At 35.6% G+C, this 24351-nt stretch overlaps 6 protein-coding genes across 8 annotated transcripts; 2 read left to right on the top strand and 4 right to left on the bottom strand.

Moving 5' to 3' along the window:
- Positions 1-26: 26 nt before the first annotated feature.
- LOC108835025 (fasciclin-like arabinogalactan protein 14) lies at positions 27-1278 on the bottom strand. The gene has a single exon (XM_018608336.2). It carries the CDS (start codon positions 1108-1110, stop codon positions 322-324), a length of 789 nt encoding a protein of 262 aa, XP_018463838.1. The 5' UTR covers positions 1111-1278; the 3' UTR covers positions 27-321.
- A 4872-nt stretch (positions 1279-6150) lies between these two features.
- Positions 6151-6909, bottom strand: LOC108857044 (zinc finger A20 and AN1 domain-containing stress-associated protein 5). The gene has a single exon (XM_018630967.2). It carries the CDS (start codon positions 6804-6806, stop codon positions 6333-6335), a length of 474 nt encoding a protein of 157 aa, XP_018486469.1. The 5' UTR covers positions 6807-6909; the 3' UTR covers positions 6151-6332.
- Positions 6910-7826: 917 nt separating this feature from the next.
- On the top strand, positions 7827-10104 carry LOC108856686 (probable protein phosphatase 2C 38). The gene is made up of 5 exons (XM_018630548.2): positions 7827-8049; positions 8135-8532; positions 8603-8970; positions 9318-9554; positions 9638-10104. Exons 2-5 carry the CDS (start codon positions 8208-8210, stop codon positions 9869-9871), a joined length of 1164 nt encoding a protein of 387 aa, XP_018486050.1. The 5' UTR covers positions 7827-8049; positions 8135-8207; the 3' UTR covers positions 9872-10104.
- Positions 10105-10623: 519 nt separating this feature from the next.
- Positions 10624-12066, bottom strand: LOC108859286 (nudix hydrolase 16, mitochondrial). The gene is made up of 4 exons (XM_018633175.2): positions 11734-12066; positions 11305-11410; positions 11141-11224; positions 10624-11053 (listed from the first exon to the last, which is right to left on the bottom strand). Exons 1-4 carry the CDS (start codon positions 11802-11804, stop codon positions 10790-10792), a joined length of 525 nt encoding a protein of 174 aa, XP_018488677.1. The 5' UTR covers positions 11805-12066; the 3' UTR covers positions 10624-10789.
- A 1451-nt stretch (positions 12067-13517) lies between these two features.
- Positions 13518-16750, top strand: LOC108861261 (telomere repeat-binding protein 3). Of its 2 annotated transcripts, none has more exons than XM_018635094.2 (9): positions 13518-13732; positions 14087-14187; positions 14284-14947; positions 15026-15205; positions 15276-15355; positions 15430-15677; positions 15778-16074; positions 16157-16220; positions 16318-16750. In XM_018635094.2, exons 2-9 carry the CDS (start codon positions 14107-14109, stop codon positions 16519-16521), a joined length of 1818 nt encoding a protein of 605 aa, XP_018490596.2. In that variant the 5' UTR covers positions 13518-13732; positions 14087-14106; the 3' UTR covers positions 16522-16750. The 2 variants fall into 2 exon arrangements, with proteins under 2 accessions (XP_018490596.2, XP_018490595.2); XM_018635093.2 differs by having other exon boundaries at positions 15023-15205.
- A 54-nt stretch (positions 16751-16804) lies between these two features.
- LOC108861259 (factor of DNA methylation 3) lies at positions 16805-20134 on the bottom strand. Of its 2 annotated transcripts, none has more exons than XM_018635092.2 (8): positions 19919-20134; positions 18624-19603; positions 18357-18538; positions 18172-18261; positions 17795-18082; positions 17509-17718; positions 17138-17384; positions 16805-17050 (listed from the first exon to the last, which is right to left on the bottom strand). In XM_018635092.2, the coding sequence occupies exons 2-7, from the start codon at positions 19564-19566 to the stop codon at positions 17154-17156; spliced, it is 1944 nt and encodes a 647-aa protein (XP_018490594.1). In that variant the 5' UTR covers positions 19567-19603; positions 19919-20134; the 3' UTR covers positions 16805-17050; positions 17138-17153. The 2 variants fall into 2 exon arrangements, with proteins under 2 accessions (XP_018490594.1, XP_018490593.1); XM_018635091.2 differs by having other exon boundaries at positions 16805-17053; positions 19919-20133.
- Positions 20135-24351: the final 4217 nt, after the last annotated feature.

The following is a 24351-nucleotide window of genomic DNA, read 5'->3' as shown; positions in this document are numbered from 1 at the left end:
ACAACCAAACAACAATGCACCAGAAAAGCCTTGCAAGTTTGTGTTTTCTTTTATTGGTTCCAATTGAAATCTCTTACAAACTTATCCAAGCTTCCAAATAAATAAAGAACTTTTGAGTTTTACAACATTCTTCATCCCTTATTATATCATCAATCACTTTATTTCTTCTTTGGATTTTGTTGCTTTATTCCATAGAGTTTGTGAAGCTTGAAGTGTTCTTTTGTGTGAAAAAAAGCTTGAAAGCTTTGCTGCTAATCTCCATTTTTTTTTCTGGCTTTCAGAAAGCTGATCTGGTTTATTCATCAAATCTTAACCATCACATCACCAGACCGTCATGAAGAACCAAAAGGATGAGATCACAGACACAAACGCCAAGCTAGGAATACTAATCGCTGAAACTCCACTTGTTGTTGAGTTGTCTTTTGCAGAAGAAGGTGGCTTAGCGGTAGCAGCAGTAGCAGCAGCAACAAAAGGCTTAGTAGTAGAGGAAGGTGGAGACGGTGGCTCGTCATATTCATAATCATCATCACCAGGAGGTTGTACAGGAAGTGGTGAAGATGAAGAACCATGATCTTTAGGACCTTCGGGATCCATGATAGATATGTAACTACTAATATGAAGCACCGAGATGTTATATGGATGTGTCGCAACAGAGTCTATAAGCTTAGAGTCAAGGCCGGATCCACGAACCGCAGATCCGAACATAATGTCACCGTTGTTCATAACGGTTGCGTTCACGAACCCTTGCAGGCCTTTAGCTTGACCGCTTGCTTGGAAGAGAGTGGTGAGTATCACTGATTTTATGCTTCTGAGTTTCTTGATGTCGTAGTAGTCTAGAACGATGTGGAGGCCGAGGCTTTTCTTGTTGTCTTCGGTTGATTGGGAGGAAAACATTGTCATTGCGTCGTTGGAAAGGGCGAGGACGGTTATGGTTTGACGGGAGTTGATGGTGGAAGCGAGTCCGGTTTGGGAGAGGAGGTTGTTGAAAGTGGAGAACTCATTGTTCTGGTTTAAGATGTTTGTGATGTTGAATGAGTTTGATGAAGTGTAGAGGAATGTGGAAGCAAAGAAGAAGAAGAGTGTGAGTGAAGAAGAATAAGAAGAAGACATTGTAGTGGATTAGTTGTTGAGGTGAGTTGTTCTTGCTGTGTGGTGTGAGCTTTATATTAGAGTGGAGATCTGCAAGCTTGATTTGCTGTCTTTATTTAGGCGTGAGGAAGAGAGTGTGTTTCTCCAAACTTTGAGGAAACTTGTGTCTTTGTCTATTTTCAATTGAGAGCACTTGTCAGGACCGATTATAGTGTAGATCGATGTTTGAATTTTTATTTTGTATTTACAAAATTGATGCTTCGAACTTTAATTAATTTAATTTGTTTTAAAATTAAAATCTAAAAATACAAATAATAGAGCTTCGTCTGAGAATCAAATCCCCTAGACTATATTTGCGAAGTGATTTTGCCACATGTCCTCTTCATAATCAGTTTCGCAAAAAAAAATGTGACATGTCTACTAAATTTGATGACATGGCATATGAAAAATATGACATGGACAACTATATTTAATGTAAATTTATATTTTTGGTAAATTTTTTTAGAATATAGTAATAACTCATATATTATATTTATGTTGATTTATATTTTTGGAAAACTTTTTAGAGCATGGTAATAATTCATAGATCCTCATTAAAATAAAATATTCAAATATGAAAAATACTAATTTCGAAATCTTATTTAATTATATTTTTATAACTATACAATTTAATTACTTTAAATTTTCGAAATTTTATAGAATTTTTAAAAATTTATAAAAAAATAAACCTAAAATCATTAATTTCTTATATATTTACAAATTTTATAAATATTTTTTAGCTATACTTTTTCAAAATTATCATTATTATATCATTTTTATTAATTATGTAGTAATAACTCATATATTACATTTATGTTGATTTATATTTTTGGTAAACAAATTAGAATATGGTAATAACTCAAAGATCCCATTAAAATAAAAAATATTCAAATATGAACATTGCTAATTTCGAAATATTATTTAATTATATTTTATAACTATACAAATTTTATTACTTTAAATTTTCGAAATTTTATACAATTTTAAAAAATTATAAAAAAGTAAACGTAAAATAATTAATTTCTTATATATTTACAAATTTTATAAATATTGTTTAGCTATAATTTTTCAAAATTATCAGTTTTATATCAGTTTTTATTAATTATATATAAATTGATATCTATAATATTATTTGAAAAAACAGTTTCCTACGTGTCGCGCTCACGTTAACTCTCACGGTGGTTGATTACGATGATACCATTAACGAATCAAATATATCTCATTATCATTATTAAACATTTATTTTATTTTATTTTTTCTTTTCTATTTAGTTTTCCTTTTTTTCTTCAAATAACCTATATATAAAGAAAATATAGTAATTTAAAAACGAATATATCTTTTATATATAGTGTAATTCATAATAAGGAAATTTCACAAAATAATCTTAATTTTAAAGTAAAAAATATATAATCTTCCCTTTTTAAAAATAATCTTCACAATATAATATATATTTTTAAAAGTATTAAGCATTTTATTTAAATTAATATATTTCTCATATTATTACAAAATAATTTAAATAGCATAAACAAAGATATCTTTAATGAATAAAATTTAATTTAATCTTTTTATGTACCCTTTTATATTTTTCAAATAACATGTATGATAAATAAAATATTTATAAACTTAAACCGAAAATAATTTTTATATATAATTTAATTTCATAAATAGAAAATTTTAGAAAAATAATCTTGATATTAATATAAAGAACTAATATTCCTTTTTCGAATGTATCAATTATATTTTCATGCAATTTCATACCTATCATCATTATATTTTATAATTTTATTTGTGATAATTATCATATTCAAAATTACCAAGTACTATAAAATTAACATAGGTATATGCTATTTACAAATAGTCAATTCATAAATATATATACACATCTAATATGAAAACCAAACTAATGCAATGAATACAATGAATATGATTTAGTTGAATAAGATTAGAAATAGTTATACTTGAATTTAACGGAAATATATAACACAATATACCCACAAATGAGTAACTAGACCAATCCAAATTATTTTATACAAAGTCAAACAATAAATAAAAGTAATATATTATCATTTATTCTCAACATTTTACTGAATAAATATGAAATTCTCAAATTATACTACAAATATATTAACCAACTATTACAATTAAGATGTAATTTTGAACCAATCAACACTTTAGTTTATTTTTACTATTTAATTTTCAAAACAACATATACTAAATTATACATAATCCGACCAAATATATATATATATATATATATATATATATATATATATAAATTTAAGGCAAGAATCAAACTATATAAAAATAACAAAATTAATCAAAATTTTAATCTGTATAACAAAATATCTTAGTTGAATCGTAAAAAGTAAATGTTATATAATATATCCAAATAATAACTAAATAGTCGAGATATTATATATCCAAAATTATAATCTAATTAAAATAACGCAAAGTTATTTAAAACAAACCATGCATATTGATTACAATATAAATAACAAAATAATTAAAAATTAAAAATAATAAACTATCATAGTGTAAATAAAATATTATAATGTATTTACTATATAAATATTTATATCCGTGCATGAGCACGGGAAAATCACCTAGTAAAACTATAAGAAAACAGTAAATCCTAAAATATTAATCTTTCAAATTCAAATTAGGAGTAACCGAGTAAGTGTTCTAGTCCACTGATGCTAAATTGTATTAGCCCAACTGTGCACTAGAGATGGTGTAATCATAAAGGTAACATTGTTACACTTAAGCGAAGTTATGGGCCTTGAGTGAAACTTTGTTCGGCCCACTAATTACAAATTAAATTAAAGAAAATTTGAAAGGGTGAGCCCAGAAAAGCTTGGGTCTTTCTCGCAAGCCAAGCCCACGACGATTCAGAGCTGCGTAGCGTTCGGGCTCCCGTTCGCGGTGGCGTTGACGCTGAGGCGATCGTTGAAGCCGATGTATCTTTTTCAAGAAGATGGAGGAAGCAGGGAGGTTGCAGATTTTGACTTTGACGTTACAGGTTGCTAGGAGTCTCAATGTCTTGTTCGTTAGAGCTCGTGTGTTGTTACCATCTTGTGCGTTGTTGGGTTGTCTTGTGGAAACGTGTTCCTCCTGTTGTCTCCATGAGAATGGAGCATATATACATATATTTCTTTTTAATATCCATACAAAAGAACACATTATTATCAAATAGGTTTTGAGAATGATTATTTATAGAGAAAGAAATAAATTAAATTTGAAAATCCGGATTGTGATTCTGTTTCCTATGCTCTTTTTATCTATCAAACAAAATTAGAAAGTCTGATTGTGATTCTGTTTCGGACATCAGTCATGCTAGAACAGATCCTGTCATTAATGCGTCTCTGGTAACTGAACTGTGCATAGCAACCACATATTATTTGGTTGGCCTGTCGCTGGATCGGTTACTATGACAGCTTTTAAGCACTTCACCAAACCTTTTAAAATGCCTCAAAAGGCTATCCTTGGTGGCAGCAAAGTAAAGTGAACCTGTTTGACGACCAACCACATTCAAGTCAATACACCAAATGAAAACATTTTGCTCAAATTCCAGTTTGAGAGTGAATAAACAGTAACAATCACTACATGGGCAACAGAGATTGTTCGAGAATTAGCATCTTAGGCGTGTAGTGGATAATGTCCCTGCAACTGCAAATGATATTAGTATCCTATGTATGTCTGGAATAGATTCTATTTTGAGAGTATATTATCTTTTGACCAACTAATAGAGAGTGAGAGAGGAATGGAACCAAAGAAGTGCAAGGACAAATGAAAACAATGGTTTCAATAGTTTATTTTTATTTCTGTTTTGTTTAGTGACATATTGGTTGGTTTATGTAATTTGTCTTTAAAGTTCGGTTAATGTTATATGAGAGGATGTAAAAAAAAACGTTATATGAAAGGAGAGATAATTGTAGTAAAGAAAAGTATGCCTAAGTTTAGTTTGTTCTTATTGATAAAAAAAAGTTTAGTTCGTTCTTCAACAAACTCTCTTAATTTTTAATAGGGACCTTAATTGGTATGATGATATCAGGGCAATTTTACGTTATAGGTGTCAAGGGAGTGATCGGGTTTACTATCATATACCCTGGACAATAAACAAAATTTAGGAGCCATGGCTATGTGGAACCTTCTATTTATAGTCAGGGAGGTTTTATGCTTAAAACAAACATAAAGAGTTCATAACTGGACTGGGCCAAAATATATTAAGCTCTCCGAAGACAATAAATTTGCTGGGTAATACGAACAGAAAATATATAGAATATTCTATGAAATGAAATAGTAACACTTTAGTATGACAAGTTGTATAGGAGTATTTTATAACAAAATTTGCAGATTTCAACTTGAAGTTTAGTTTCGTTCCTCAACTTATACAACATTCCACCAATAGTCTACTCTCCTCTCATTCCGTGCTGATGTTTGACATTTAAACTAATCCGTGTAGTTGCATTATTTATTGGACAAAGACTAGGCGTAAGGAAAAAAGGACTTTTCTAGTAGGGCTGGGTTCTATACGCGTACCTGCGTGTAATAGTCATCATGAGATATCACACTTTTTTCTTTCACGAGATAAATCTTGTGCAATCACATGATGTAGCATCATATAAAGAGAGTTGAGCTAATAAAGTTATGTTACAAGTTGTTCTTTTTTTAAAGAATGCGTAAAATCTTGTTTGTAAGTTTTTCGATTAAAAGATAAACGAACTTAAAATAAGCCATACAACTCGAACACGTTATTAATTGGCCGCTCTTTTATACGCCAAGCAAACTTGTCGAGAGGATGTGAGGAGTTGTGACGCACACGAAACAAGAGACATGTCTCCTAAATTACCAAAACACCCTTCATTTCTACCGAATTTACATACCCATGCCACTCGATAACTCGTCTTCGATGATGATGATCGAGGATATCACATCAGAAGCAAATAAAATTCATGAATCTATAAAGCTACAACAATAATAATAATAATCATCATTCACTAATATAATTCAAGAGGAAAAAAATAATTAAATTTAGTTCCAAATTCAAATCGAGAAGAGAATCTCTCTGATATTTTTCATTACAAAACAGACAGCATCAAATCAATGTCTGCGAGCATCTCCCTGTCCGAATTTTACAGATCGGAAGCTTGAACCACGATTGAAGATTGTTTTTTTGTTTTTTTTTCAAATTTGAATTTTAACTTTTAAACTTTAACCATCTTCGCCGCCTTGACGACCGGGTTTTCTCTAGCGATCGCCTCGCGACCGGCGGTTTTATAGTCGTAGCTGCAATCGTGGCGATCCGAGTAACGGTGCTCGGAGCAGAAAAGGTCGCCGCACCGGCACCTGAATCCGGTCAACCCCACCTTCTTCCGACAGCCAGAACATCGGTTTACCGTCTGCTGTTCTCTTTTAACCGGATCGATCTCCCTGGGACGGATCACGACTCTGGCTGGTGTGGTGGGCCTGAGATTGACGGATCTCGACGTTCTCTTCAAGATCGAAGGGGAATCTACACCGGCGGCGGCGATGGAGGCGTTGAAACATTTCTGACACATGTTGTTGGTCGCTGGATTGGCCGTAACGCCGCAGTTATTGGAGCAGAGCGTCGTGGTGGTGGTCGTCAGGGTTTCGAGGACCTTGAACTCCGTCTCTTCCTTCTCCGCTCTCTGCGCCATCTATACAAGATTTCACCTCCTCCGGCGAGCTTAGGGGTCGAATAAAAAGAGAAGAGAGAGAGAGAGAAAGAAAGAAAGAAAGAGAGAGAGAGGAAATGAATGGAATATGAGCCTCATCGAGACGCGTTTCCCTCTCTTATCATCTCTCTCCACCAAGCCCACTTTCCTTGTAAATTTACCTAAGTACCCTCTCCGCTTTTGCGGGATTACAGGTAGAATTAAAATATTACATTTCAATGATTCTAGAATGGCCCTATGACACCATAAAGCGGACAATATGTGAAGTGGTCTTTTTCATATTTTTATTTTTTTATATCTGAATTTTTTGACTATACTATAAATTATTTTTGTTGCTCAAAAAGAAAAAGAAAACTATAAATTATTTTTATTTAGCATTGAGAGAGATATGAGGGGATATGGAAATCGATGGGGTTATGGGCCAAGTTGCTTACAACTTACAGATCATGTCTCTCCTTCTCTCTCTCTCTCTTATTTTTAAGGAGATGGGCCAAGTTGTTTACAGATCATGTGTTTCTCTGTCTTATTTTTAAACTGACCTCGATAGTATTCCCTCCGTTTCGTAATACTTAATGTTTTATTCTAGTGCATAAAGATTAAGAAAACTATATTTCTTTAATAAAAAATATTTAAAGATATAATTTTAAAATCAATTAACCAATAACAAAAGAGAGTGTAAAACCTAATTGGTTGAACAGTTTCCAATAAAGTTAAAGTAACCTTAAAATCTCAAAACTTCATCTAATTTGAAACAAAATTATCCTTCTAAAACATCAACTATTATGAAACAGAGAGAGTATATATTATCAATTTCTCATATATTTAGAGGTGCTGACTAGGATCGGTAACAATGTATAGCTTAATCCTTTTAAAACATCTTAATTAGTAGTATTATAAATTTTTAAAAAATCTTGAAAAAAGTTGCTAAAATTAGGAGAAAAGGCTGCCTAAAACGTCGGGTTGTTGTTCCTAAGGGTCAATGCCTAAACAGCTAAACCCAAAAATCAAAAGCAAAAAAAAAAATACATCAAAACGAAAAGAAAAAATAATTCAAAAAAAAACAAAAAGAGAAACATACAGAGAAATAAATCGAACATCCCAAATATGGAATTCAGACAGTAGATTTATCAATCTCCCTCGTAAAATCCAACCGGAGTTACGATCTCTCCTCCCCCTGTATCGTAACTCCTCCTCAGAATATCAATCTGCTTCCGATCTCGATAAGGTATATTTGATTATTCAGGTTCTGTCTGATTAGAAATCGATCTATTCTCTTACATATAAAGATATCATTTTTTTTTTCTGGTTAGGGAGAAGGAGGAATAAATAGCAAGTTTTTGATCTTGTTGGGTGTGTTGTTACAAAGTACTATTATCTTTCTTTATGGTATCGGAAACTATATTACGGATGATAGCACCATGTTGGAAACGACCTTCTGTGAAGGGAGAACATTCTACAAGAGGAGACGCTAACGGAAGATGCGACGGTCTTCTTTGGTATAAAGATTCTGGTAACCATGTCGCTGGAGATTTTTCAATGTCTGTGATTCAAGCCAACAACCTCCTCGAAGATCATAGCAAGCTTGAGTCTGGACCCGTTAGTATGTTCGATTCGGGTCCTCAAGCTACTTTCGTCGGTGTTTACGATGGTCACGGAGGTCCTGAAGCAGCTCGGTTTGTTAACAAACATCTATTCGATAACATCAGGAGTAAGCAATGTGGTTGCTTGGTGTGATTGGGTTAGATTGTGTGTTGATACTTTCTATTGTGATGATGCAGAGTTTACGTCGGAGAATCATGGAATGTCTGCGTCTGTTATTACGAAAGCGTTTTTAGCGACGGAAGAGGAGTTTCTTTCGCTTGTGCGGCGGCAGTGGCAGACGAAGCCGCAGATCGCTTCGGTTGGGGCGTGTTGCCTCGTAGGGATCATATGTAGTGGGTCGTTGTACATTGCTAACGCGGGGGATTCTCGGGTTGTGTTAGGAAGACTGGAGAAAGCGTTTAAATCTGTCAAGGCTGTTCAGCTGTCGTCTGAGCACAACGCGAGTATTGAGTCTGTGAGAGAGGAGTTGCGGCTGTTGCATCCGGATGATCCTCAGATTGTTGTCTTGAAGCACAAAGTGTGGCGTGTCAAAGGTATTATACAGGTAATAAAAAATAATAATGTAGATTGTCGATTTCTATGCTCCTTTGTTGCATGTAAAAAACTCGTTAGTTCTATGCAATGTTCAAGAAATTGTTAGTCGGTAGTTATGCAGGCGGTTATACCGATTATTTAAAAAAGTTGTTTTAGAAAATCGTTCCGTTTAGGTCCGATTTGCCGACTAGGTGGTCTATGGCGCCTAGACCGATCTTTAGAACATTGATTCTATGTTTTTAAAATTAGAGTATAAGAAGAGATTTACAATATTTTTATGACTTTAGGAAGTGTGGAATAGGAGATTTATTTGTCAAAATCTAAGTATTTTGAAATATTTGTTTGGGTTTTTCAAAGGTCTCAAGATCTATTGGTGATGCCTACTTAAAGAGATCAGAGTTCAACCGGGAGCCACTATTAGCAAAGTTCAGGGTGCCTGAGGTTTTTCAAACGCCTATCCTTAAAGCAGAGCCTGCGATCACAGTACACAAAATCCATCCAGAGGATCAGTTTCTTATATTTGCATCCGACGGCTTGTGGGAGCACATGAACAATCAGGAAGCTGTTGACATTGTGAACACTAACCCTCGAAATGTAAGACTCTTCTCATTCATTCATTCTTTCGTTCTGTCTTTTTGTCTGCATTTAGATTGAAACATAAGAATGGGTGGGTGCAGGGGATTGCTAGGAAGCTTATAAAAACAGCTCTAAGAGAGGCAGCAAAGAAGAGAGAGATGAGATATTCAGACCTGAAAAAGATTGATAGAGGAGTGAGGAGACATTTTCATGATGACATAACTGTCATTGTTGTGTTTCTTGATTCGCATCTCGTCAGTAAAAGTGTCTCACGCCGACCTCTCATCTCCATCTCAGGCGGTGGTGACTTGGCAGGTGGACCTTCTACCACTTGACACACTCTCACCACAATCTATATCTATAAATTCTATATATTCATATCAACTATATATAAAACACATTGCAGAGAAAACACTTCAAGCTCCTTTTTTTTCCTTTATATATAACAAAATTTCATTTTTAATTCTTTCCAAACAAAATGATGAGTTGAAGCACCAATGTATAGGTCTCTTGGCAAACTGAGTTTATAAATGATTTATGATAAAGAGATATTATCATTTGTTGGAAAGATTTGATTTACTGATTGCATCGTCTACCATTTTTTTTTTGCCTCTGTTGTCTATTATAATGTATCAACATGACACTGTTCATGTTGATATATTGTAAATTTGTAAATGCTGTGTGTTTACGAATTGTTTAGTACTGGTGAAGGATATTGAAAATGAATAAACTATACATATAAAAAAACAGAGGAAGACAGCTCCATGAAATTATGAAAACGGATCTTATCACCTTGGCATGTGATGGGAGTTGAATAACGTCATAACAATGACAACGCGAATTAGGAGTTTTAGGTCACAAATGATGGAAAACGTCTGATGATTACGAGATTTAGGTCATAAATCCAGGTTATATGTGTAACAGTCCATTTAAAAATAGTTGCACGTAAATATTATCATAAGAGCTATCAAATCAATTGCAACAAATTTTGATGATGGTACGGCCTAAACACCCGGTTTTGCTGAACCGGCGATGATATTATTTGTCATATAAATTTGATTTTAATAGTCAGTCAAAACGTTATAAAGGTATAATATCTTTTGTTCAAAACTCTTAATAAATCATATACAGCGTTGACATTGTTAACGATGAGAAGTGACAAGGAAACGAAACCAACTTCAGAGTTAAAAAAAAAAAAACATAATCGAAAGGAAAGAAAACCAACTTGAGGATTTTATGCACACTTTAAAACTTCAATCTTCATCTCCTTCTTTGCCCATCTTCTCCTTATGCCATTTACAGAATCCATCAACCAACGCATCCTTCATCCAAGCGTGCCTGCAACTCCCTACAGCTTCTCCAATTGTCAACCACGTCCTTGTTCTTGTCTTCTGTTCCGGCCAAGTTTCTAGCTCTTCCTTGACATACAAGGCGTACATTGCCGCTTTACATAAACCTTCCGGGCTAAACTCATCTTGGTGTGTTTTGCTCTTGAACTCATAATCTCCCAAGAAATCCTGCAAAAAAATTCTACACAATCAACACCAAAGCTGATAACATTAAGACAAAGAGGTGGTAATGTGGTATATTCGGTGTGTTATTACCATCAAAATCCCACGGACTCCTGCTTCTTCCACAGCTTCTCTAACTGCAGCTTCTTTGACAGTCTCATCATTCTCCCATCCACCCTATATGAATCCATGAATCAAAACACGTTTTTAAAGGAAGATAGAATCAAAAACAAGAAGAAAGTGAATTTTGGTTGTACCTTGGGAAACAAAAGTCCCGGTCCACTAGATGAGCTGATCATCAACACTTGAACCACTTTCCCAGATTCAGAATTACCATCTTTTATATACCTAAACGGAATACACCTACAAACGCCGTGACACAAAACTTGTTAAAAAAAAGGACAGCTAAACGTTAAACTCATGTCATGTCATAAAAAATAAAAATAAAACTCAAATGGAAACAAGGACCAAGCAATGTCTATAACACTACCAAAACAAAACAAAAAACATCTTACTCAGTTTGACCCAAAAAAAAACATCTTACTCAGTAATAACATTATTCTTATTTGGGAATCTCTCCTACTAATAACCAAAATCATAAATCCGATACGAAGACAATTCAATATCACGACGCATGAACTTCAAAGAGACATATACATAGGCCTGTGTAAGAAAATATACAGTACCCGGCAATGAGACGCGATCCATCCTTGTACCGTTGCTGAAGCCGACCCGTACGGGCAACCAAATCACACATCACCACCACCGAAATAACAAAAAAGAAAAAATATATAGCTAGACGAAATTCGAATTGTTAGCCATCAAGATGAGGAGGATGAAGAAAACAAAAAAGCAGACAGAGCCTAGTCGACGGGACAACAATCTTTCACGACTCTTTTTGGATATCCCACAAATGCGCTTCTTCTACCTACACCGTTGCTGTCTCCAACGGTTGAGAAGAGATCTCCCCATTGATCTGATCTGACGGCTGGGGGTGTTAGATCTAGGGTTTTTGTAGAGTCTCGATTTAGATTTTTTTTTTCTTTTTAAAGCGCGAAGCTCGGATCGGCACCGTCAGGTAGTCACGTGGCTTATGTGACAGCTTATTGGGCCCATGGGCCCGGTTTTTTCAGAGAATGTGGATTAGGAAGCGGTTTGATCTTTTTTAATTGAACCAGTTATTGTCTTAGTGAAACGTTAAATAAAGAAACCCTTAAGACAGTCATTGAGAAACCTGGTTCTGCTCTGTAATTAGCTTTGAAAAAAACATCAAATCTTTGTTAACTTGAAGAGTAATACTATCTACATATATTTCAATGCTAATTGCCTCAACTGAATCATCAACTTCATTGATAAAAAACTCTTCTGGAATGTTGATGATCCGATCCAATTGAGTCAATTAACAATGAAATATATAGAAATAATATTACTGTAAGCTTTCCAACGTAATGGTAATGGTCCGACCTGGCCCATTAATTAACTGTATTGCGGTTCATACCACGAAGGTTACAAAGAGTCCACCACCTATCGACAGCGTAATAGTCACATCTAGTAGGCCACGGAGAGTAAAAACAAAGTATATTCGATTCAACACCTGACCATTAGGCATAATCAACATTTTAACCATTTTTTTTCGTCGGCAACAACACTTAAAAGTTAAAACATATATATACCAATGTTAAAAAAAAAAATTAGACGCGGTTGTTGGACGTCTTATGAAAAAGTAATGTTTAGATGGATGTTTATACCATTTTTAAACGTCTAAACCAAGATTAAAAAAAACTGTTTAGAAAATCATTTCGCTCAGATTTTGTTTTTCAATTAGGCGGAAGCTAACTAGACTGTTTTTTAAAACACTCATATACACATTAGAAATCAACACGTTTTGGCTCGGATTAGCCAAAATATTAGTATTAGTTAGTAGTACAGAAAGTAGCCATAAAACTGGCGCATCCAACACCAAGAAACATGATCGAATATTCACACTCAATTATGCAAACCTTAAAAAGCGCAGAAGCACGTTCATTTTCAGCCACAGTAGCACATGCTTCTCTACACATCTAAACAAACAATCACCGAGGAGTTCATGTTAATATCAACTGAACCTCGTGACGATTATTACCAAAGCAAAATGGACTTTCTTAACCACGTGGTGAAGAGAGAGACTACTTTTGTTTCGTTGTATTATTAGAAGACCCCACACCAATCACAAACACACTATTTTATTGTTTTGTATATCCGATCCCTAAAATTAAGATTCTTCTGACAAAACCTATCATATAAGAAATGGTCCGAGAGTGAGGGGTCACCCTCAAGAGGGGTTTATTACAGTTTTACTACAAATTGCAATAGCCGGTTAACCGGTTTACACCAACTGCCTGATCCCAAACCCATTGTCATTTGTGTGGTCAATAAAAAAACTATTATTTATTTATTAATGCAATTTCGTCTTCTTCCTTCTTTACTTTATAGGGACAAACAGACCGATTCATAATAGAATACGAAACTCGAAAATCCTTCCTTTTCTTAAATCTCAGAATCTCCAACTCTCTGTATAGATCGATTCTAATTTTCTCCTTTTGTACATTTATTTATATACATACAAAAAAACATCAAATCTGTTTGCGTGATCTGTAATTGAAGTTGGTCCCTGATCGCGATCAAGGAGCTGGTAAGGTTGATTAGGTGAGTTCCGATCTGTTAACGATAGGGTTTTTGGTTGTGTTGATCTGATTTGTAAACTGTTTGGTTCTTATTTACTGATTCATGTTTTCTGTGTTGTCTGATCCGCCTGCTTTATGTCCAATTTTTATGTTTTGAAATAATTGGATTTTTTTTTTTTTGAGTTGAGACACCAATAAACTGAATAACATTAGATCTATAGTCTTGAAAATGGTTGATATTCTTTTGGCTTCTTGTGTGTGTCTCAAGTTACTTTGGTCTCTCTCATTGGTGCTTAATTCATTTCAGCTAGAGAGAGATGATCTTCTTAATATTTGTGCTCATTCTATTTTTTCTTTTATAATTGTGTTGCTATAGTTATATGCTTATTCTGAGGAATGGTGTTCAAGAGGAAGCTAGACTGCGTATCTGTTGCCTTTGATTACCCCAATGTTCCCAGAGCTCCTCGTTCCTGCAGGGTAAAAAAAACGATCACGTCATTGATTCTCTTCTGGATCTTTGTTAGCCCTCTCTGTTATCATGAATGACTCTCGGTTGATTTTTTTTTTTTTCAGAGGAAGGTTCTAAACAAGGGAACCGATGATGATGACGCTAAGATGTGTGCAATGGACTTGCTCGCTTCTCTGGCTGGAAAGATACTAGAGGAAGGCCAGAGTTCCTCAGCCTCTTCCAATGCATTTTTTGAAGTTAATAATCACGAAGTTAAACAAGAAGACCATTACAAGCCTCTTAAATCTGAGTCGTCTGACCAAGGAAACTCTGTTTCAAGACCTCCATATGAAGAAAACACTAATGACAAGTGTGTGGTAAACAGCTTCTCGTTTCCTGATAACGACGAAGGCGTTTTGGAGCGAACTCCGATGTCTGATCATCACAAGAAGATTCATGGGGAGATTGGTGGTGGTCATGGGAACGCTGGGTCTGAACAAGGAGTAGCAACAACCCATGGCTTGGAAGATGGAGGAGGCTTAACCACTAACACTTGCCACTTAGAGGATAAAACTGCATTAGGTGTGCAGTTCCCTAAACCAGTCTGCGTGGATATGACGATCCCTAATGGTTCCCTTGCTAGACATGGGAATCATACTAACCTAGCTAGAGATGATGATGAAAAACTATTTAGTTATCGTAAATGTAGCAATAAGTTTATGTCGTATAGGATAAGAAAGTCCAAATATAGGAAACAAGTTCCTAAGGATTATGGACACTACAGATCTGGTAAGTATCTCACTTATATATCTAAATAGATTTCTTCAATGTTTTCTGCTCAACGTTTTGATCACGATTGTTTAGTAGATGTTGGCGTAAAGGTTCTTCACCGGAAAAGAAAATCATGTTATGGATACAACGGATGGCTGCGTGAGACCAAGACCATTTATAAGAGGAGAAGATCACCGGACCGAAGCTCGGTTGTAACTTCTGATGGTGGACTTAGTAATGCAAGTGTTTCCAAGTTACATGAGAAGCGAGGTTCAGGTGGTTATTACAACTCTCCAGTTATCTTAATCTTAAGCTGTTGTGGTTCTCATGTGAATATGTGGTGCAGTAAAGCTAAGTATCAAGTCCTTTAGGATTCCAGAGCTTTTTATTGAAGTTCCAGAAACTGCAACTGTGGGATCACTGAAGGTACATGGCGCAATGTTAACATTATGGTATTTAATATAACAGAGTCGTGACCTTTGACCGTTTTGGTTGCACAGAGGACCGTGATGGAGGCTGTCAGTGTTTTACTCAGCGGTGGAATACGTGTTGGGGTATTGGTACATGGGAAGAAGGTCAGAGATGACAAGAGAACTCTGTCACAGACTGGGATCTCATGTGAAGAGAATCTAACCAACCTTGGGTTCACCTTGGAGCCTGGCCTCAGCAAAGTTCCCATACCTTTATGTTCCGAAGATCCTGTGGTGGTTGTGCCACCACCAACCGAGCCGACAAGTTTATGTGAACGGTACTAAGAAAACTCACTAACTTGTCATTGTGCTGCGGGATTTGCTTTAATCCCGCAGAAGATTCCTAAGCAAAAAAGCGATTCTTGATGATCTTCCCAGGTCTGCGGCTTCTCCCACGTTAGATTCTGGAATTCCTCATGCAGATGACGTGATTATGGACAATAATAACCTCGAGTTAGTTCCATACCAGAGTGAGATATCTATTGATGAACCTTCATCAGATTCAAGAGCGCTTGTTCCACTCCCAGCCTTAGAGGAAGTTAAGGCGCTTGCCATAGTTCCGTTGAACCAGAAACCTAAGCGTACAGAGCTTGCCCAGCGCAGAACCAGGAGACCTTTCTCTGTGACAGAGGTAGAAGCTCTCGTACAAGCAGTTGAGGAACTCGGGACTGGAAGGTATTATAGTTAGTTTCATGTGGTTTATTCCTTGGTTAATGTCAAAACTCAAAAGCTAACGGTCGGTCGATATCTCACACAGATGGCGTGATGTGAAATTGCGTGCTTTTGAGAATGCAGATCATCGGACCTACGTGGACTTGAAGGTAAAAAACATTAAACACAAACTTGTAAAAAATCTTGAGGAACATATCACTGTCTCATAGTGTCTTAATGTTGCAAGTAACTATGATTTTTTTACAGGATAAATGGAAGACGCTGGTTCACACAGCAAGTATATCACCGCAGCAAAGAAGAGGAGAGCCGGTGCCACAAGAACTACTAGACAGAGTGTTGAGGGCATACGGGTATTGGTCGCAGCACCAAGGGAAACATCATGCGAGAGGAGCACCCAAAGATGCAGACACGAACAGAGGTGGAGCTCTTGAATCAGGTGTTTCAGTGTAAAAAGGAGGCAAGTATTGGTGGGTGTACAGATGAAAACAAGAATAATAATTGTAAACTCGGTTTCTGCATAGATTAATCGTCTTTCTACTAAAATACAATTTATTTTTTTGGTTTGGCATTTTGTAAATGACTCCACAAAGTTTAGCTTTTCTGTACTTGTTTAATCTCAAACTGATTATGTTGTGTAATATGGTCGGTCCAGAATGTAATTCTAGACATTCTTTTATTATTGTTTATCCTTTCGGACAGTCAGATAACACAGTGGAGTGTTGGCTACTAGTGATACTTACAAATCAATGACCTTCTGTAAGGCTTAGAAGCTTTCTAACAATGTGTTACTTATTTCTCTACAATAGTACAACCAGTGATTCGCCATCCAAGTTCTTTATATTCTACACCTAACTTCCCTATTCTAAGATCCTTAGTGCATCAAAGACGGACAGTTATTGAACATGGCATCTTTGGCAAGAACGCCTCACAGTTCTTGATGACATCCTTCATGCGCACAGATCATTTTCTCAATCTCCCTCTGCTGCACCATCAAAAGAACGATCTCAGTTTTAGCAAATTTCGAAAGAAGCACAAGTTATATGGAGTTTGGCAGTTATATGTGTACCTGGGATAATAACGTATTACGGCTTATTACGCTTTGCCTGATTCCATTGCTCCAGCAAACAAGTAACACCCTCCTCCAGCGTAGCCTTCCTCTCTTCTCTAAAGTTCCACAGCTCTGAGGAGACATACCTTCCACTCGGGTTATACTCGTTTATCTCCTGCAATGCATTTGCCACTGCTTGGTACGCATCATCCCCCAGTTCATTCTTCAGGGTTCTCAACTTCTCGTCATCCTCATCTATCACTTCCTGACAAAGATATTATCAAGCACCAATTCATAAACCTAAGTTCCAACATCCATCTGTGGATTGCAGCTGTAGTACACACATGCACATGAATAACAACACTCGAGGAAGCATTTTATTTAGGTACCACTATAGTTTCTGCAGCATCAAGCTTTATCCGTTTGAAAGGATGCCAATCTGGATCCTTGAGATATTCTTCCCAGAGCTGGATGATTTCAACTGCCCAATCCTCTAGATCTTCTTGACAATACTTTCTTCTCATTGCTTCCATGAAAGGTTTGGTGTCAAGCTCCCCCATTCTCCTAACACCAATATGCGATCTCATGTCTCTCAAATTCTACAAATGCAATCAAATTAAGAAAATCCATCAACAAGGAAAAATCAAGTAGTGAAATAGATCTATGACTACATACGCTGATCAGTGCTCTTCGAGCTTCTTGAAGCTCATCATTGGTCTCCCGCTCCCGAACGACAAGATCTTGATTAAATTTGTTTACATGTGCAAGCTCTCCTTCCTTCTCACTAAGGTCTCTGAGGAAGGTCTCCACCTTGTTCACTATTTCAGTACCACCGTTGAACTCCATGTGCCTCATCACGCTCAACTCTCTTTTCAGATTTTCGACCTCAAGTTCAAGATCTTGTTTCTGATCCAGCTGTCTTTCCAGTGCAAGAATCCTCTCACGAAGCTTTTCCTTTTGCATCTATGGTTTTAAAAAACACGGCAGGACCTTGTCACATAAAGCTTAAGAAGAGCAAAGTTTTTGTGGACGAAGGAAGTGTTTTTTCAGACCTTGTGATCTACAGCCATTCTTTTAACTTTCTCTCTTGTCTTTTGCTGTTCCACGGCTACTAGTTGAACGTAACTATATTTAGCGGCGCTCTGAAAATAATGGCAATGGTACAAAATTTCAGAAGAAAGAAGCAAAACCAGATCATCTTAGTTTAAGAAATGAGGACGTTAGCATATACACATACCTGTTCAAGCTCTTTTGCCACGATTTTCCTCTGTGTTTCATTCTCTGCGTCACGTTTTTCCAAAACAGATTCTCTAATTTGAAGTTCCTTCATCTGAGTCTCCAGCTGCGCCTTTTGCTTTTCATGATCAGCAAAGATTCTGTTAAAGTGATCAGTCGATCTTTGTTGTCTTCCCGTGAGATCTTCACATGCAAAAAAACAGAAAATGTAAAAAAAAGCAATACACATAGCTAGCTGAGTGAAGCAACAAGAGGGGAAAAAGCTCACCTTGACTGTAACCATGGAGAATCTTATCTTTCTCTTCAGTCTCATACTTAAGTGTAATAGAAGTCTTGGAGAATTTCTCCTCTAGCTTCCTCAACTGATTCTGTATGTTCTCAGAGATTAAGTTCAGACGCTGCACAAGCTTACGGTCTTTCCTAGCCTCTTCTTCTGCAAACCTAGAAACACTTTTGAGGTCACCCATCTTCCGCAAGTACTCTCCTATATAGTTAGCCCTATAATAATCATCAGCATTGGCAAGCCACGCATAAAGACTCGAGTCACCACCACCACCTTCACCAACACAACTCAGCCAATCTTTTTTACCATGGCCATCTTCTTGATAAGCCTTCTTAAACAGCAAAGCATCGTTAAGACCATTCCAGTCTCTGTTAAACTCAACTATCCCGGTTCCTGAATGACCGAAACAGTCCCACACGGTACGAACTCTAATCGGGTTGAACCCTCTCCGGATCAGTTCATCCTTAAGCTGTGGTCCACTTTCACCAGTACAACACATACCATCATGTCCCTTCTTTGTTGGTATATTAACCAAAATACCTTTCCAAGGCCACACAAGTTTCTCGAACTGATCATCATAAGCCAGAGAAACTTCGCCGGTTACAGCAGGCGATAATGCCGACGCCAAGGCTAATTTTGAGCGCTTAGAGACGGTAGCAGAAGCGTAATCAGCGAGATCTTTGCGAAGGTACTTGGCGAGAGCACGGTGGGAAGCCTTCTCGGTGAGGCTACGTTTCTTGGAACAGCTGTTACCAACTCCAGAAGCGTGCTGGAGGATGTCGATGTAGAGACCAACCTTCTGCTTGGGGCAGTAAGGGCAGAGGAAAGTGCGGTAGGAGACTCTGACCTCGAGCTTTCCGCTCTTGAGTTTTTTGTACAGATTGTTCTCGTAATCTGTCATCATCTTGTTGTTGTTCTTCATCACCATCTTGTTGCATTATTGTGTTTATGCATCAAAAAGGAAACTGCATTATCGAAGCACATTGTAGAAAAAAAAAACTTTACATGGTTGGATCAAATGTTACAGCTTACAACAGAACACAATCCTACAGTTAAATTGTTTCCTTTGTCTCTCTTAAGTTATATGAAACAAACATGCATGTTTTGGTTTCTGGAGAAATGATGAAAAATTGGGATCTAAAGTTGATCGAATTGTGAAACCCTAAAACTGAAACGGAAAATGTCGGCATCGATCGATCAACAGCCAGAAGAGAATTTGGTGGGGGGGGGGGTTTAAAACATGAATGTCAAATCAATCAATGAGGACGTAAGACCGGTACCTTAGAAAGAGAGTTGTCTTGAGAGAGAGAGAGACTTCAGAAGATTCTGGAGATCATAAGAACTTCGTTCTGATTCATTTGACCCTTTTTTGTTTTTGTTTTCTGAGTTCTGTTCGATTTCGAGTTCGAGGTAGAAGCAGTATAAACCTCTGTTTGTCTTTTACGCGCTATAGTCGCGCGTCGGGTTATATTTTCACAGTGACAACGGGTAGGTAAAAGTTATTTTTTTGGTCTCACTAAAGAACTCCTCGCTTAGGCATGGGCATTCGGGATCCCAATCGGGTTTCGGTTTTGTCCAATCGGGTTTCAGTTATTCGGGTTTATCAAAATCAGCTTCATTCAAATTATTTAAAAATTTGGTTCGGGACCGGTTCGGGTTCTATCGGGTTCGGGTCGGGGTTAGTAAATCTTCCAAGAACTGGTACAACCCAATGTACTTTCGGGTTTGAGTCCCAATCGAGTCTTCGGTTTAAAAATATCTAATTTTTACCTATTTTTTAACCAAAACATAAGAAAATTCGGTTCTTCGGATTTGAAATACCTAATTTGTAACTTTTTGTAACCAAAACATAAGTAAAATCGATTTAAAAATAAGAAATGAACATCAACCGTGATCATTCAAAATCAAACAAAAAGGAAACATATTTATTGATAAAAAGAAAACCAAATAAACGAAAGCATAAAACGAAAACCACGTTCTCATGAAATAAGAAATATTGTTTAGTGAAAACAAAATCTAAATCTAAATATTTCAAAATTCAATAGCCACATTTAACCATCAATCTTCATGTAATAGTACCACTAACCTTCATGTAATAGATAAGTATTTTAAATATTCAATATAGATTAATGTATTTTAAATACATATTAGGAATTGAGATCATATTTGGTACAAGATCTTTTTAGGGTTTTGAATGTTTCAGGTTCTATCGGATATTCATTTAGATTCGGGTTCGGTTCGGATAATACCCATAACCCGTAATACCATAAAAAAAGATCCATTCAGTTTTTATGTCGGGTTCGGATCACTTCAGATTCATTTTTATCGGATCGGATTCAGTTCGGATTTTCGGGTTCGATTTATTTGCCCAGCCCTATCCTCGCTAAATTAAACACGTTAGAAACAGTGTTTATGACAGCATCGTGTGTATTAGGGCAATCCAAGTTAACCGAAGATACGAAATTAAGAGCATCCACGTTTATTAATAATGTGGTGTGTAACAAAGTTTCTAAACATTAGATTTATAGGGGTGGGCGTTTGGGTATCCGTTCGGGTTCGGATCGGGTATTTCGGATTTTCGGGTATTTCGGTATAAAGATATAAAATCGGTTCGGGTATTTTTAGTTCGGGTTCGGTTATTTTAGATCGGGTTCGGATATTTAAATTCTAAAAAAAATACAAATATTTTTTTCATTTTTTAAGTTTCTTGTATTAAAAAATATAGATTTTACTTAAGTGATTTTTCTATTTTTTATAGATCGAATGATTAATAGATTTGAAGATAACATTTCAAAAATAAAAATATTAATTTGGCTATTGTTTTTAAACTTTGGATGTAACTTACATGAAACAAAAAGTTTGACATGCATTTTAAATAAATATCAAATTATTTTTTTCATAATTATATATAATCTTAAATATGTGTAACATCAATATAAATATTTTAAATAAAATGAGAGATGTAAACTAGAAAAATAAGGGCAAGTATACATATGTTCGGTTATGTTCGGATATTCATTCAGGTTCGGATATTACCCGTTCGGGTTCGGATATCTAATCTCTTCTAACTTAATATCCGTTCAAGTATTTTGCTATTTTGCTTCGGATTTCGGTTCAGATTTTTCGGATCGGGTTCGTGTGCCACTTCGGGTATCGGATAAAGTGTCCACCCCTACATTAGAAAATAAGACAAAAAAATGAAAAAGGAGGAAAGAAAGAGAATGAAGTTGTCTGCACCACAAAGTCCATACTTTCCTATGATGTATCAGTTAGTGATTAGTTCTTTTTTTTCATCTGATTTAAAATTTATTAAAAACATAAAACTACAATGAATTATTAATATTTACCACTTTAAGAAACTGTAATGGGTTTCACACCATTGGCCATGTTCTTAGAACCATCATTGAATATCTAAAATGTACACTATTGATGATTCTAATGCAATTGATTTAAGTAATTTTTTTTTTAAGTTTGAACCAATATGAAAGTGTCACTTGGTTAATGGTTTCTCTTAAAGTTCTAAAATATATAATTTAAAAATCGGCTTTATTTCTTTCTTTTTATCTTTTTGATTATTTTTAATTTTGAGTTCTTGTCATAAAACCTTTGACAATATTCTAATAGCATAGTGGACAGTATCTAAGTAGAGTTTCTCAAATATTTAATACTAGGTGGATGCCACAAATTCGCGGATATAAATATTATATGAAAATATATATTATGTATAGAATATCGTAAAGTTTTCATAAATTTGATGTAAAAATAATTGATGTATATTTAGTAATAAATGAAATTATCACATTAACTTCTTCAAAACGTACATATTATGCATTTTCTTTGGCCTCTTCATATTTTCTTGTTATTTTTTCGTTCTTTTTACTAATGTTTTCCTAAATGTTTACATATTTTTTGCCAAAGACTTATATATATATCTCTCTCTAAATAGTAATAAAAACCATACAATTAAAGAACCAAAAATCCATCTTATAACCGAAACCATGGCAGATAAGCCCTTCATGCTGTTGTCTGCGCTAGTTGGTTCCCACCATGTACTCGCAGTTATCGAGTGGGAAGAAACTTTGTTGGTTTCTAGAATTTTTGCCTCGAATAATCTTGTCCTGTCAGCAACAAGGCCCAAAGAAGAACTGATTCCCGTATCGAGAGAAGTAGAACGAGCAATTTTCAGTTTCTACAAAAAGACAGTGATCTACTCATAAATTACAAGCTTTCAATGATTAAAGTCTAACCAGATAAAAAGAAAGTTAAAAAGTTGCTGCATTTTTCTCGGTTTCTTGATCTTTCTTTTCCTGGATGCTTGGCATGTCAACAAGATGCTTGAAGAACTCATTCGCAGGGAGAGAAGCAGAAGAAGCGTTTTCCGTTGCCTGCAAAACCAAATACAATGCATAAACACATCAATTACTCTTCCATTACTCACTCAGCTTCACGCCAAGACGTGATTACTCAACAAACTTTCAATGTTTGAAATCTAACCAAATACAAACTTCCAAAGTCGAACCAAATACAACGCATAAACACATGTTTCCTCAAAAACCATAGCTATACTCACTCAGCCTTAAGATAGCGATTTACTCACAAAGGTACAAGTTTTCAATGATTGAAGTCTAACCAGATAAAAAGAAAGTTAAAAAGTTGCTGCATTTTTCTCGGTTTCTTGATCTTTCTTTTCCTGGATGCTTGGCATGTCAATAAGATGCTTGAAGAACTCATATTCGCAGGGAGAGAAGCAGAAGAAGCGTTTTCCGTTGCCTGCAAAACCAAATACAATGCATAAACACATCAATTACTTTTCCATTACTCACTCAGCTTCACGCCAAGACGTGATTACTCAACAAACTTTCAATGTTTGAAATCTAACCAAATACAAACTTCCAAAGTCGAACCAAATACAACGCATAAACACATGTTTCCTCAAAAACCATAGCTATACTCACTCAGCCTTAAGATAGTGATTTACTCACAAAGGTACAAACTTTCAATGATTGAAGTCTAACCAGATAAAAAGAAAGTTAAAAAGTTACCGCATTTTTCTCGGTTTCTTGATCTTTCTTTTCCTGGATGCTTGGCATGTCAATAAGATGGTGCGATGAAGAACTCATATCTGGAGGGAGAAGCAGAAGAAGCATTTTCCGTAGCATGCAAAACCAAATACAACGCATAAACACATTAATTACTCTTCCTTTACTCACTCAGCCTCACGCCAAGACGTGATTACTTGTAAATGAACAAACTTTCAATGATTGAAGTCTAACCAAATACAAACTTCCAAAATCGAACCAAATACAATGCATAAACACATGTTTCTTCAAAAACCATAAATTTACTCACTCAGCATCAAGACAGTGATTTACTCTAACCAAATAAAAAGAAAGTTAGAAAGTTACAATTTGTTAAAATTTCTTAAGAAATGGTTCTTCCATTTGGCACCTTTTTTCCTAATTTCAAATTTTAATTGGCCAGAACATATTTCACTAATGTTGGTGTATAAAGCTGCCTGAAATATTATGCTACTGACATGCTCACAAAATAGCTACGAGTCAAATAAGATGCTACATTGTATAAGTTAGAAGTGGCCAGAACATATTCAAGTGGTAGCCTGATAAAGTGATAAGAGCCCAGAGCAGAAAAAAATGATTCAAATCAAGACGCATGGATTTTGCATTAGACAATAACTACCAGTTCAAGAACTTTA

The sequence above is a fragment of the Raphanus sativus genome, chromosome 5, assembly GCF_000801105.2.
Source record: "Raphanus sativus cultivar WK10039 chromosome 5, ASM80110v3, whole genome shotgun sequence".
Taxonomy (NCBI): Eukaryota; Viridiplantae; Streptophyta; class Magnoliopsida; order Brassicales; family Brassicaceae; genus Raphanus; species Raphanus sativus.
Note: the sequence above shows the minus strand (reverse complement) of the source record. Positions and strands in the feature narration are given on the sequence as shown.